Below are 13,358 nucleotides of genomic sequence, written 5' to 3' on the forward strand. Positions count from 1 at the left end.
CCACTCGCATGTGCATGCTCTCTCTCCCTAAAATAAATAAATAAATCTTAGGGGAAAAAAAAGACCCAGAAACACAAAGACACAGTGGTCTCCAGCATTTGCATCAGGGGCAAATGGCCCTGTGCCCTCAATGGGGCCAAGAGCAGGTTTGTGCTACAAAACCATCTAATGAGCAATACTGATGAGAATCCCAAGTGCTTCCAAATGATGCACCTACCTAAGGAAGTCAGCACAGATAACTACATGCCTTCACCCACAAGAATAGGCATCGTCACTATGCTAAAGAAAGTTGGAAATGATCTAGGGGCGCCTGGGTGGCTCAGTCATTAAGCGTCTGCCTTAGGCTCAGGTCATGATCTAGTGTCCTGGGATCGAGCCCTGCATGGGGCTCCTGGCTCAGCAGGAAGCCTGCTTCTCCCTCTGCCCCTCACCCCTGCCCGTGCTTTCTCTTGGTCTCTTTCAAGTAAATAGGTAAAATCTTAAAAAAAAAAAAAAAAGAAAGTCGGAAATGATCTACACATCTAGCAGCTGGCATCCTAAATCATGGTACACCCATTCAACAGCATCATGCAGCAGTAAAAACGCTGTAGATGTAACAGCACTGAGACAGGGCCACAAAGTGCTGAGTTAACGAGGACAGACCAAATAACATGCAGACTATGATCACGTTTTATAAATGGAAAAAAAAAATGTGTACAGACAGACAAACAGAGACCAGAAGGAGAAGCCCCAAACGTTTATGGTTTTTTTTCCACTGGGTGACAGGATTACAGGGATCCCTCCTCTCCCCTTCTTCTGTCACTCTCTCTTTCTCTGTGTCTCTGACTCTCTCTCTCATCCCTAAAATTTATTTTGTGCTTTTCAAAATCCTATTTTTTATTTTTTTAAAGATTTTATTTATTTATTTGAGAAAGAGAGCACAAGTTGGGGGGTTGGGGGGAGGGGCCAGAGGGAGAAGCAGACTCCCCACTGAGCAGGGAGCCCGATGCAGGGCTTGATCCCAGGACCCTGGGATCGTGACCTGAGCCGAAGGCAGCCGCTTAACCGACTGAGCCACCCAGGCACCCAGTGTTTCTTCAAAATTCTAGAACAATGATTAAACACTGACAAGGAAGTCACCTCAGAAAACGCACAACACATGCAAAATGGAGCACACACTGTGTGAGGCGAACATGATAACCACTACACTACGGAAACCGGCCGAGCACACACTGTGTGGAAACTTCTGAGGAGAGGTGCCCACTGCCTCCTTTCATCCACTGGATGACCCCGGCTGAGGCTTTCATTCCTTCCTTCCCCAGCAGGGAATCCCTTCTTTTGATTATCTATCAAAATGTCTACACTGCAGTAAGAAACAATAAAAATTATTTTCCTAACAAAATCATTAATTTTTCATTCAATAATACTAAGCATCTACAATCATGTATGAAAGCTTATACTAGATACACAGATCAATAAAGTCCCTTTGTATGACATTCCCAGGGGAAGGCAACATGGAAACATACAAAATAGTTTAGAAAAAAAATTCTATCCAAAAGGGTTCAAATAAAGACAATTTCAGGGGAAACCCCTCAGCGGCACAAAAACCCTATAGGTGCAGACCATACAGACGGTGGACACCAGACGCCGCAATGTCATCAAGGCCTCCCAGTGCGAAAACACACCCACCGCTCCCTTGGCCCTTCGAGTTCTATTTCAGAAACATCCATCCAGGCTGACCCCTCTCTGCAGAGCTGGCCTCACCACTGTCAGAAGCTGCTGCTTTCTGACAAGTCCCTGAAGGCTAGATCTTACTACAAGGATCCTGAGTTTCTGATGACAATTCGTAAAGTCACACTGAATTCCCAGAGAGCAAATGTCTGAACAAGCCAGAGCCATCTAAAGAGAAAGAAAAGAAAGAGCTCACAGGCAGGAGAGCACGTGTGCAACCGTGGTGGCAACAGGGCAATGCTTTGAACGACGCATGTGCTGTGGTCCATTTGGGAAAGAACCTTAAACAGGAGGGTGTGAGCACAGACAGAAGACAAGCCACCAGATCCTGCCTGAATGGCGTGTTGCTGGTGATTCAGGAAGGTGGAGACCAGGAGAGACTGTGGAGGGACACTGCATTCAGGTTCTGAGGTCCTAGCCACACCCCCAAGGGAGCTGTTGATAAGTTGGACATTCTGAGGCATCTCACTGTTTTATAAAAACATATCACTTCCTGCACTCAGAGTTCATCACTGAAAAAATAGGTGGTGAGTGCATTCATTCACTCCTGCCCCTATACTCTTCTGTATAAGGGGCTGTGCTAGTTCTAGAAGGAACATTAGACAAACGATCAGCTCATCAGAGGAGAGAGACTTTTTCCTTGGCCTTGAGCTCAGAAAGGAATTTGGAATCGGGTGTCCAAACACACAGGGCATGGAAGAACATAACGACCATTGGCCTCAACACCTGTAGTACACAGCATATATAGAGCTTTCTCCACCTGCAGCTCTTCATAAGCCAAAGCCCTGAGCATGACCAGAGACCCATAAGGCTCTCTGGTACACCAGGTGGTAGACACATTGTTTTCTGATGATTTAAATCAATCCAATCCATGAGAGCTTCATGTCTAACATATCCCCACACCCGCTCTCTCAAACACCACAAAGAGGTTAAGACAAGGTAATCTCTCTCCTCAAAAACCTTTAAACCAAAGCTATTGTCTGTCTGCCCTCTCCTCTTCATGCTCATGCCTCCTTCTCCCTCGGTTCAAACTAGAGAACCTGAGGCCGAGCCTGAGACCCACGGGGCTGGGGCTGGGGCAGAGGAGGGGCAGGAAAACAGCGTCTTCCTGGAACTCCCTGTATTTGGTTTTCCCATCCAGTAGAGATGATGCCTGTGCCCTTTGTCACTGTTCACCAGTGCCAGGAAAATGGTGTCATTGCTTAGCTCCCCACCACCCAGGAACAGCCAATGCAAACGGCACACAGAAACGCAAGCTTCTCTGCAAGCCAAAGGCCACACCACCTAACTCCCATGTGGAATCCCTTCCATAAATAGTGAGGGCCTTTTCCCAAGGTACATTTATTAGCAGAACCTCCAGAGGCATAGGGGCATGTGGGTGTGCCTGAGAAGCCACGGACTTTTCTCTGTACACCGCTGCAACCTGGTGCAAGTGGGGGAGGGGGGCAGAGGGGCACTCAGGATCTACAGCAGAAGTCTGCACTCCAGACTTCTACCCAGATGTCTCCAGGCTTCCATGGCAGTGCTCCAATGCTGGCGGGTTGGTCCATGTCTTCTCTTGCTACTCACAAGTATCTGTCTCTGTCACCCTAGGCTACAAAAATAAATAAGGTTCCCAGGAAGCTCTCCTTTATCCTCAGTGGCAGGCTAAAACTCACATGGCATCTGTAGCTCAAACAGCTTTGGTAACCCCTGGGTCACAGACCCTCAGGTCAAGCAGGCACCTCGGGCCAGAGTACTTGGGAGCCACATGGCTGCATCTGGAAGGCCACAGAAGCACATCCAGCTTGAGGGGTAGCTGCCTGCCCTGTGCAGGGACAGCCCAGTCCGCAGCAAAAGCCAGCCCAAGTAACGGGGTCAGCAGGAGGGCAGGGGAGGGGAAAAGTGCTGCCTGACCCCTTCAACCACATTTCCTGCTCAGCCTCCAACAGCTGAAGTTCCAGAAACAAGAGAGGCAGTGAGTTCAAAGACCTCCTGTTTAGGGAGGCCAAAGCTCAGGGCAGCCAGGAGACAGTGGCCGGGTCAGAGGACTGAGCCTCCCACTCACTGGCCCCACAAACCCCCATCCATGTACCACAGCCCCACTGCTGTTTGCCCACGGTTCCCAGAGCCTGGAGTTTCAACAGGTCCTCTTGTTCTTGCTCACCTGGAGCTTGCGCAGGCCCCTGGGCTCCCCTCCACCCCTGCCCTTTCTGCTCCTCCCACCAAGCCCTCCTTCTACCCAGCCCCAATGCCCTGTCTTCCCTGACCTTCTGCCTGGTGAGACCATAATGACACCCCCTCCCTGGGAACTCCTTCTGTCCCTCAGTTCTCCATCAACATCTCTGATGAGTTCTCATTTCTGCAATGAGTCTACTTTTTCTCTTCCCACTGTCGAAAGGAGGTCCCCTCCCCCGCAACCCCCAGCTCCACCCTGAGCACACCAGTCCCCTCAGAGAGCTACTAGCAATGACCAAATCAGAGCTTCCAACTCAGGTTGGGTTCTGGTCCCTGCAGACAAGTATCCTCTAAAAACACCTACAAGTGTCCCATCCATCACCTCACACTGCATGTGTTGAAAGCAGGCCCATTCGTTGACCTTCCCCAGTGATTCTTCTCTAGACAGGCTTCTTCCCACTGGGGCATCACTGTTCTCCAGAACCCTGCCTTAGAACCTACTTCTTCCATCCCACAGTCCTCTGGCCACCCAGCCCACTGATACTGCCTTAATATTCTCCAATTCCCCTGGCCATTTTTCATTCCTGTTGTTTTGTAGCTGGACCACATCATAGCCTCACACCTGGCCTCCCTCCTGGCGCTCCCACTTTTAAAGTCCTGGGCACACCAGCCCGCAAGGTCTCTCTCCCAGCACTGCACCCATGGTGCCCGTCACCTGCTTGTGGACTTACAGCGGTGCCCTGTTGCCTCTTGGGCAGAGTCAGACTCTGCTAGACTTTACCAGAGAAACGACAGCCACGGAGGTTATATAATCTCAGTGTGCACAGAGATGGAAGGAGAGCATGAGCTCGGCATATGGCAGGATGGTACTTCAAATCAATGGGGATAAGAAAACCTGGTTAGCAGGCCAATATGAGAACAATCAACTACACATTTAGGAAAACAATGCAGTTTGTTTCTACCATATAATGTTTGCAAAAAGAAATCCAAGATGTATTGAAGAGAGAAATCTTAAAAAAAAAAAAACTAAAAATTCTAGAAGAAATTATAGGTAGATATTTCGTATTCTTAGGAGAGGGATGATCTTTCTGAGAAGTCTAGAATCCAGAGAGAAAATGATTGATGGATTTGACAAACATGACTGTGGGACAGCAGTACAATAAAGACACCAGAAGCCAACTCAGACTGATAAAAAAAATTGACAACACATACAAGAAATAAGAGATTAGTGTTGAAACTATCTTGCAAGTTCCTAAAAATCAGTTAATCAAAAATAAGAAAAAACAAGAGAATAATGGGCCAAGAACATAAACAAGCAATTTCTAAAAAGACAAATGGCCAATATTTGAAGAATACTACACTAATAATCAGATAAAGGGACATCATAGCAAAATGAGGTACCTTTTTATAATGACAAGAACTGGTACTGGTGAGAGGCTGTAGGAACAATGACACACAACTGGGGGGCTGTCGGTTGGCAAACACTTCCGGAGTGCAATTTGCCAGAATGTACCCAAATTCAAATGTTGGATAGCTTTGGCCCCAGCAATTCCTCTGCTACATTTCTCTTCTGCAGAAATGTGTATTTGTGCACAAAAATGCCATGTGTGGGGACCTCCAGCCCCATGCTGCCAGGGAGTCTGGTACGTTCCAGCAGCAGTCCCAAGTCTCTGAGGCTGGAGGAGGTGAGACTAGGAGGGCAGGTAACAGGGGAGGCAGGAAAGGTAGGAAGCCCCGGGCGGCCAAGTGGAAGAGTCTGGATCTTACTGTAAGTATGATGGGGATCCAGAAGGTTCCGAGCAAGGAGCGCCACAGTATTTTTCTCATTTCGAGAAGGTAGCTGTGGCTTCTGTGTGGGAAGAGGCTGTGGCGAGGCAGGGTGGGAGTGGGAAATTGGGAGGGTCCTGCAGTGGCGTCCTGGGCAAAACAATGGTGCCCTAGGCTTATGGGAAACAGTGGAGGCAGAGAGAAATGGAGGCCTCTGGGATAGGTTCTGGGAGCACAGGAAGTGGGACTCCCTGATGGCTTGGATGCAGGAGAGGAAATAAGAGAGGAATCTTGCTCATTTGGGCCTAGGCAGCAAGGACGATGGGTGGCACCATCCACCGGGCCTCCCACGGAACTCTGTATAGATGGTCATAAGAATCTCACCAAAGTGACAGCGAAGGGGTTTAGTAAGAATTAGAGGGTGCAGACTGCAGGGTTGGTGGAGAAGCATGTCATGTTTGTTGGTCTGAGAGTGAAAGACACCTTTTCTGACTTTTCTACCCTTTCCATGATGCTTTCTGAATGAGATGCTGCATTGCCGATTGTCTATTTTCTGAATCTAAATAGCAACGGCAGAAATTAAGGTAGGCAGTTTTGCTCCAGATCAGAAAGCTCTGGACACTGGTGGGTGTCCCCTCCTGTAGCTCTCTGCTCTCCTGGAGCAGGAGAAGGAGAGTGGATGTCAGAAAGCCAGGCCCATGGGCTAGGACACACAGTGTGGATTTTAATCTACCAGGTGATGGGAAGCCACAGAGACAGAATAACAGGGTTTGATTCTGAAAGATTCCTCAGGCTACTGTGCAGAAAATACAGGGGCGGGGGTGGAGAACAGATGTAGACTGAGGTGATGGAAATGTTCTCAAGCTAGAGAGGCCGTGGTTGCACAACACTGTCAATGTACTAAATACCACTGGATTGTTTGCTTCCAAATGGTCAAAATGGTCAATTTCATGTTATGTGTATTTTACTACCAAAAAAAAAAAAAAGAACAGATGCAGGTAGACCAGTTCAAGACCAGAATATCTCCAGGTGATGATAATGGCTTTTCCAGAAGGGTGATGTGTGGGAAATTAAAGCTGTCACATTTGGGATATGCTTAGGAGGTTAAAAGAATAGGATTATAGATTAATTAGAAATAAAAAGTACTTTTTTGTTTGGGCCTGAGCAACTCCATGGATGCCTGAGCCACTTATAGGACCTGGCATGGAGCTTTGTACACGGCAGACAATCAAAAGATGTTTGGGAAATGAGGAGTTTATGTGAAGGGTGAACTCACAGTAGGCAAGAATCACTTAGGAACAGTCTGTAAAGTTGTACCGTCCGGCCAAAGATCATGGTACGACTGCACGACTGCACAGATACAGAAGTATTCAAGTCTACTGTCCTTTGGAATCTGGGAAAGGGGCTGGCTGAGTTATGTATAAAATCATAAAATCTCTCCATGGAGTTTGGAAGAACGATAGGACGTGATGCTTAATATATCCTCCTCACTGCCAGCGATGAGACACAAACTTGACTGAGCACCATCTCACCTGCACCCCTTCGAATCGGTTCCTTCCATGGGGCGCAGGGTCCAGAGAACTCCTTAGAGAAATTGTCCAAATAGGTGTCTCCTCCCAATGAGCCCACCCACTCCCCACCCCAGTAGTCTCTGGCCAGCAGGAGCCCCCACCTGTGTCAATCACTTTCCCAGGAGGTCACATCCAGGGACCAGAATCTACTCACTCACAGCTCAAGTATGTGGGGGCATCGGCAACTCCATCTCAAGGAACTACCGAGACCACAATCCATCAGGAAACGAATAGCAGCAAGAAAGCAGAAATGCCCAAGAGCCGACACCCACCTCAGTGAAGAAGCCTGCTATCCCAGCCTGGCAGGAGCCGTGTTCCTCTCCGTACTTCTTCTTATACTCTAGAGGGGAGGGAAGGAAAGAAGCAAACCACAGCCTCGTCAGTGTGTGCTAGTCGTGTGGAGGAGCCGCCGAGAGTGCTGGCCACTTCCCTGTGCACCGCTGCGGGCTGGGCCCAGGGACGCCTTCCAGACTGGCGCGCGGAAGGAAAGTCTCCGGAATCCACCAGACCGCAAAACTCCAGGCTCTGGTGCCATCGGGCCCTGAGGCTGCCAAGCGCCCCAGCAGACTTCCTCCACGCGTGTGGGGAAAGAGAGGCAACAGTCCTGGTAATTAAGTGGGAGGCTGGTGACGATTATTTCATTTACTTCAGAAAGGATGGAGAGCCCCAGTAGGAAAAGGAGCTGAAAACATAACCCGGAAATGGCATGATGTGGCCATCTCTGTGTGGAGTCCCCTGGAAGACGACCAAGCCTCCCAACATGACACTCCACAGAGCTGGAGGCAAGATGATTTCTGCCATCCAACCAGATACCAGCCAACAGAGCCTGGGGCTACAGGAACAAACCCGCTAGACCTGCTCCAGCACTCAACGGTGACTCTCTCCCTAATGGTGTTTTGGTGACGCTACCCGCGGACACCTCCATCTTCCATCAAAGGGGAAGATCTCTCCAGGTCAACAGAAACAAAAATGGTTAAGTGCTTTTCCTCTACCATTCCCTCACAGTTCCCAACACCCTGACCCGACAAAGGGGCTTTCTGTGCTGCTGTTGTATTTTTAAGTTGGAGGGAAGAGGGTTTAGCATGTTCTAGGCCTTGTTAGCTACATCCACTCATGCCATTCCACTGATCTCTCATCCCTGGCAGCGCATATTGCCATCTGTGAGTAGTATAACTCCCGAGGCTCAGAGAGGTTAGGTGAATTGCCCAAAGTCACACAGCTACTAAATGGCAAAAGTCAAGATTCACATTAGTTCACCTCTGTGGCCCATCAAAGGTTCTACGGAGTGAGTGATTACACAAAACCCAGGAAGTGACCAGCCAGCTGAAATCATTACATGGGTAAAGACAGATAAGAGAGATGTTCAGCTCAGATGACTCAAATTAATTACACTGCCAGACGAGGGCTCATGGCTGTCCCTGGGCACTTGTAGGCCTGGGCTACCCTACAAAATAACCCAGTGATCCCCCATGTCACCCCTGGGCTCTTGGCAAATCTCCGGTACCCCATTAAAGGCAATATACTTAATTCTGAAACAAAATAAATAATATGAAGGAACAATGCAGCTGTGATTGCAACAGTGCCACTTCCTGCAGCTCGAGAACGTGTGAGAGAGAAGGGGGAAAAGGGCCCTGGGGAAATACACAGAGTAATTCAGTTTCTAACAACACTCACCGCAGAGCCTGGTAACATTTTCCAGTAAGTGGCCATTAACCGACTGCTAAATTACAATGGAATGTCAATTGAGTTACTCCTCTTCCTTGTGAGGGCTAAATCAGTTCCTCCCTCCTTGTCCTGTTATTCCAAGGAGAACTCACAGGCCTGCCAGAAAGCAACCCACAGACGATGGGACTCGCCTATTCTCTGCAAAGTCTTGCACCCAGGCTGGGAGGGGGGCTTGTGCAAAGTCATAAAGAGATCATGCATCAAACTGCCTGATGGCAAGAAATAATAAAAATTAATAATAAATCCTACATCAAATAGCATAATGGCAAGAAGGATCAAAATGTCCCAACCCGAACAGTTATATTATATCTGGAAGTTCTGGCAAAAAGCATATCCACCCCCACTGACTCGAGGGGTTACATACCCAACTCTAACTCTCCAGCAAATAAAACAAGGAAAAGTCAGACCCCACCAGCTGAACGAAGCTACAGTGTAGGACACACCAGTTCAGCCTCATACATTTATGACATGAATAAGAATTACGTAGGGATCTTTCATGTATTAAAGAAAACAGTCTCATGGTCTCCTTTGTAACGGGAACTCCAAAAATAGTAGATATGAAAACTTGTCTTTCTCCACCTCATCCCCAAACTGTGCTGGCCAGCTCTATGCCAGAAGCAGGACCCAGGGCTTCTAAAGGGGCCACAGCCATACTGGGAGCTAGGAGTACCCCACTCCTGGCCCCAGGAGAAAGTCCTGCAAAGTCAAGCCCTACTACCAGCATCCCAGCCTCAGCCAGCATCAAGGTACCGTTAGAGGCCAGCCCCAGAGTCCCCAAGCTGGGACTACCTCATCAGGGGTCTGAGGGCCAGGGACACACAGAAAACAGGCACCATCCCACTGGCTTTGACTTTCTGAGACCCCAGGGTCTACACCTGCCTTCTTGGAGTGCTCTAGAACAAGGAATCAAACTATGTCGGGCTCCTGACTAGTACCCATAACTCTGACCTCCCAGAAACTTCTGTAACTCTTGATTAACCACTTCAACTTGGAAACAGGCTCCAGTCCTAATGCTTCTACCCCTACCCCATCCCGTCCCACCTACTTTGGGGGGAGGCGAGGCAGCTGTGGCAACTCTAGTCTAGGAAGGCTCAACTGGTGGGACTGGATTAAACACTTTCCTATTCTGAGCCATCCACGGTCTTCCAGAACTCCTCTTCAGCTTCTCTGTGTGGGTGATCTTGCAGGGAAATGTAAATGATACCCTCTCCCCATCACAAAATGTGTCTGTTCATCACAGCTTACGGTTTATTCAACACCAAGATGAACTCATCGATCTCACTGTCCCCAACACCAGCCTTATGCCAGTTACTGGTATGGTGTACTAAGGGAAGGTGTACACACAGGTTTCTCTGTGCACAGACTCAAGGCCCAGGCAGAAATGTGAGAGGACCAGGTACCTTCCTCCAGCTGCTGAGACCCGAACTCTCCAACCTGCTTACTTGGGACCTTTGGCCCCCTGCTCTGCCAGCCCTGCTTTCTGTATTCCAATCAGTCAAGCTCCCTGACCTCCACCCCCAGGCTTGCTTGGAAAGGAGTTGCGTCCTGGGTACCGAGAATCCTGAGTTCTCCACCCAGAGACACCACTAACCCCAGAGGCCTAAGGATAGTCGTAGTTGTGAATGGAGCGCGGCAGGGACCCACAGGATTGATGTTTCTGGGCTTTCCAAACCTAGACTGGCTAATTCTACTTTGGGCAATCCCATCTCCTTTGGGGCCTCAGGAGGAACAAGATAGAATACCCAAGAAGAATTCCTCCTTCCTGAGAAGGGAGGTAGGTATGGAAACAGGAGGCTGCCCCATCCCAGTGTCCTCAAGAAACCCCCCAGGTCACAATCCCTCCCTCCATTGAGAAGTCCAGGCAGTGCAGGCTGGAAGGATGGGGTGGGACCTCCTCCAGTCTCCGGTGTTCCCAGAAGCACTTTTCCTGAGCACACACAGGCTGGGGGCCCTGCTGCGGGCGGCTGCTGGGCACGTCCACCCAGTCGCCACCTGCCCCAGGATGTGGCCGGGCAGAGAGCTACAACAAGCTGGTTCCGTCCCTCGCCGCCAGGGAACAAAACATTTCTCCACCTCGAAGCAGCAAAGGGGAATCAGGGTTGGCACGACAGCAGCCCGCTGTCCTCCTGCAACCAACCAGACACTGCTAAATCCAGGGGAACTGAATCTCGGAAGCAAAAGATGTGGTTGAACAAGGGGACCTGAAAATCACCTGGAGCACGGAGGAACAGGTTGGAAAGCTCGGTCTCTCTGCCGTGGGTGGGTTTGAGTTACTTGGCCGGCGTCACACATGATTCATTAAGTTATATGGTTCCTCCACTCTAAAAATGGTAGTATTTTCCTTGGTTTAGCTGCTGGTTTTACTAAACCTTGTTTAAACAGAAGGCAATTCAGAGAGGAAAAAATACTCGTTTCCACATGTTCGCAACCCACAACTCAATACATGGAACTTACACTAATGAATTTTAATTCATTCAAGAATTAAACTGGGTGGGGTCACTTCCTGCACTCCTCCTGAAATGCTGGTGGGATAAAACCAACCCATGGAAAGATCAAGATCTATGGACAGTGTAAGATATTATTCCTACTAATCTCTTTCAAAGATAGTCTTTTTAATGCATCAATTTTAAAATTGTTTTTTTCCAGGGCGCCTGGGTGGCTCAGTCGTTAAGCGTCTGCCTTCGGCTCAGGTCATGATCCCAGGGTCCTGGGATGGAGCCCCGCATCGGGCTCCCTGCTCCGTGGGGAGCCTGCTTCTCCCTCTCCCACTCCCCCTGCTTGTGTTCCCTCTCTCGCTGTGTCTCTCTGTCAAATAAATAAAATCTTAAAAAAAAAAAAAATTGTTTTTTTCCATAGCTCCTGAACTTAGCCATGAACTAGAGAAAAAAAAACAGCTTTTTAGTCTCAAATTATTCCTGAGTTTTGACTCAATTTCTGAATGAATACCAAATAATTAGTCATTAAACAATTTAGAGGACAATGAACTTGGGCAGACAGATCTCTACTAGTAACCAGGCCATTTCAACATATAAAACTAAAAAGACAAAACTGCCCACAGTTGTGAGGGACCACAGTCTAAATGGGAAGGAGAAAAAAGGTAAATGACCTAAATAGCTAGGTTAGAGAGGAAGGGAAAATATTTTATCAAAATAATGGACAATTAAGCAATGGTGGGCATTAAAGGCAAACTGCATAAAGCTAGCAACTTACAATTATGTAAGAGAAGCTTTAAGAGGGGAAGAGATCTTTACAGCATGTCTATATAATTCGAATCCCATCCATTTCTTTTACAGATGAAGTCACTATTGCTCAGAGAGAGCAAGTAGTCTACAGCCACACAGCAAATGAGCCTGAGGCAGGATTAAAGGGTGGGGTTCCTGACTGCCAATCTGTTTCCGCCACACCATCTTGCTTCATGGAGCACATTCACCGTGAGAACATTTTCTTCCTTGAAAAAAAGTGTTTTCCATCAATGGATGAATGGATACACAAAATGTGGTATATACATTCATTCAGTGGAATATTAAGTCTTAAGGAAGGAAATTCTAACATATGCTATGATATGGAAGAACCTTAAGGACATCATGCTAAGTGAAATAAGCCCGTCACAAAAGGACAAATACTGCATAATTCCACTTACATGAGGTCTCTGAAGAAGTCAAACTCATTGAGACAAAGTAGAATGGCAGTTGTCAGGGCTGGGGGGGGGGGGGGCAGGATGGGGGGAAGGAGAGAACTCAGGAGGACAGAGCTTCATTTTGGGACGATGGAAAAGTTCTAGAGATGGATATGGTGGTTGCTGTACCATAGTGAATGTATGTATGGCACACTTAAAAATGGCTGAAATGGTAAATTTTGTGTTATGTATTTTTTACAAAAATGTTTAAAAATTTTTACTGTTTTGTAATCTTTAAATAGTTCCTTCCACCCAGAATCTAGTACCAACTTTGCCAACTCCCTACTTTAGAAGCAGAAGCAAGCAACTTCAACTTACTGTGTGTTATAGACTAAACATAGGTGTCCCCCCAGGGGCGCCTGAGTGGCTCAGTCGTTAAGCGCCTGCCTTCGGCTCAGGTCATGATCCCAGGTTCCTGGGATCGAGCCCCACATCGGGCTCCCTGCTCGGCGGGAAGCCTGCTTCTCCCTCTCCCACTCCCCCTGCTTGTGTTCTCTCTCTCACTGTGTCTCTGTCAAATAAATAAAAAATCTTTAAAATAAATAAATAAATAAATAAATAAACATAGGTGTCCCCCCAGAATCCGTATATTGAAACCATGCTCCCTTGGGAGGTGATTAGCATTAGATAAGGCCACCAGGGTAGAGCCCCCATAAATGGGATTAGTCCCCTTTTGTGAGGCCTCAGAGAGCTTGCCGCTCTCTGCTCTCCACCACATGAGGACACAAAAGAGGGCTCTCACCAGACATTGA

General features: G+C 48.1%; 1 protein-coding gene across 1 annotated transcript in view; it reads right to left on the reverse strand.

Annotated features, from left to right (window-relative positions):
- ITGA9 (integrin subunit alpha 9) overlaps positions 1-13,358 on the reverse strand; it is a 335,040-nt gene that overhangs the window by 287,196 nt on the left and 34,486 nt on the right. The window contains exon 5 of the mRNA XM_021677564.2: positions 7,478-7,545. Coding sequence (XP_021533239.2) covers positions 7,478-7,545 — 68 coding nt within the window. The remainder of the gene's footprint in view (positions 1-7,477; positions 7,546-13,358) is intronic.

The sequence above is a fragment of the Neomonachus schauinslandi genome, chromosome 1, assembly GCF_002201575.2.
Source record: "Neomonachus schauinslandi chromosome 1, ASM220157v2, whole genome shotgun sequence".
NCBI lineage: Eukaryota > Metazoa > Chordata > Mammalia > Carnivora > Phocidae > Neomonachus > Neomonachus schauinslandi.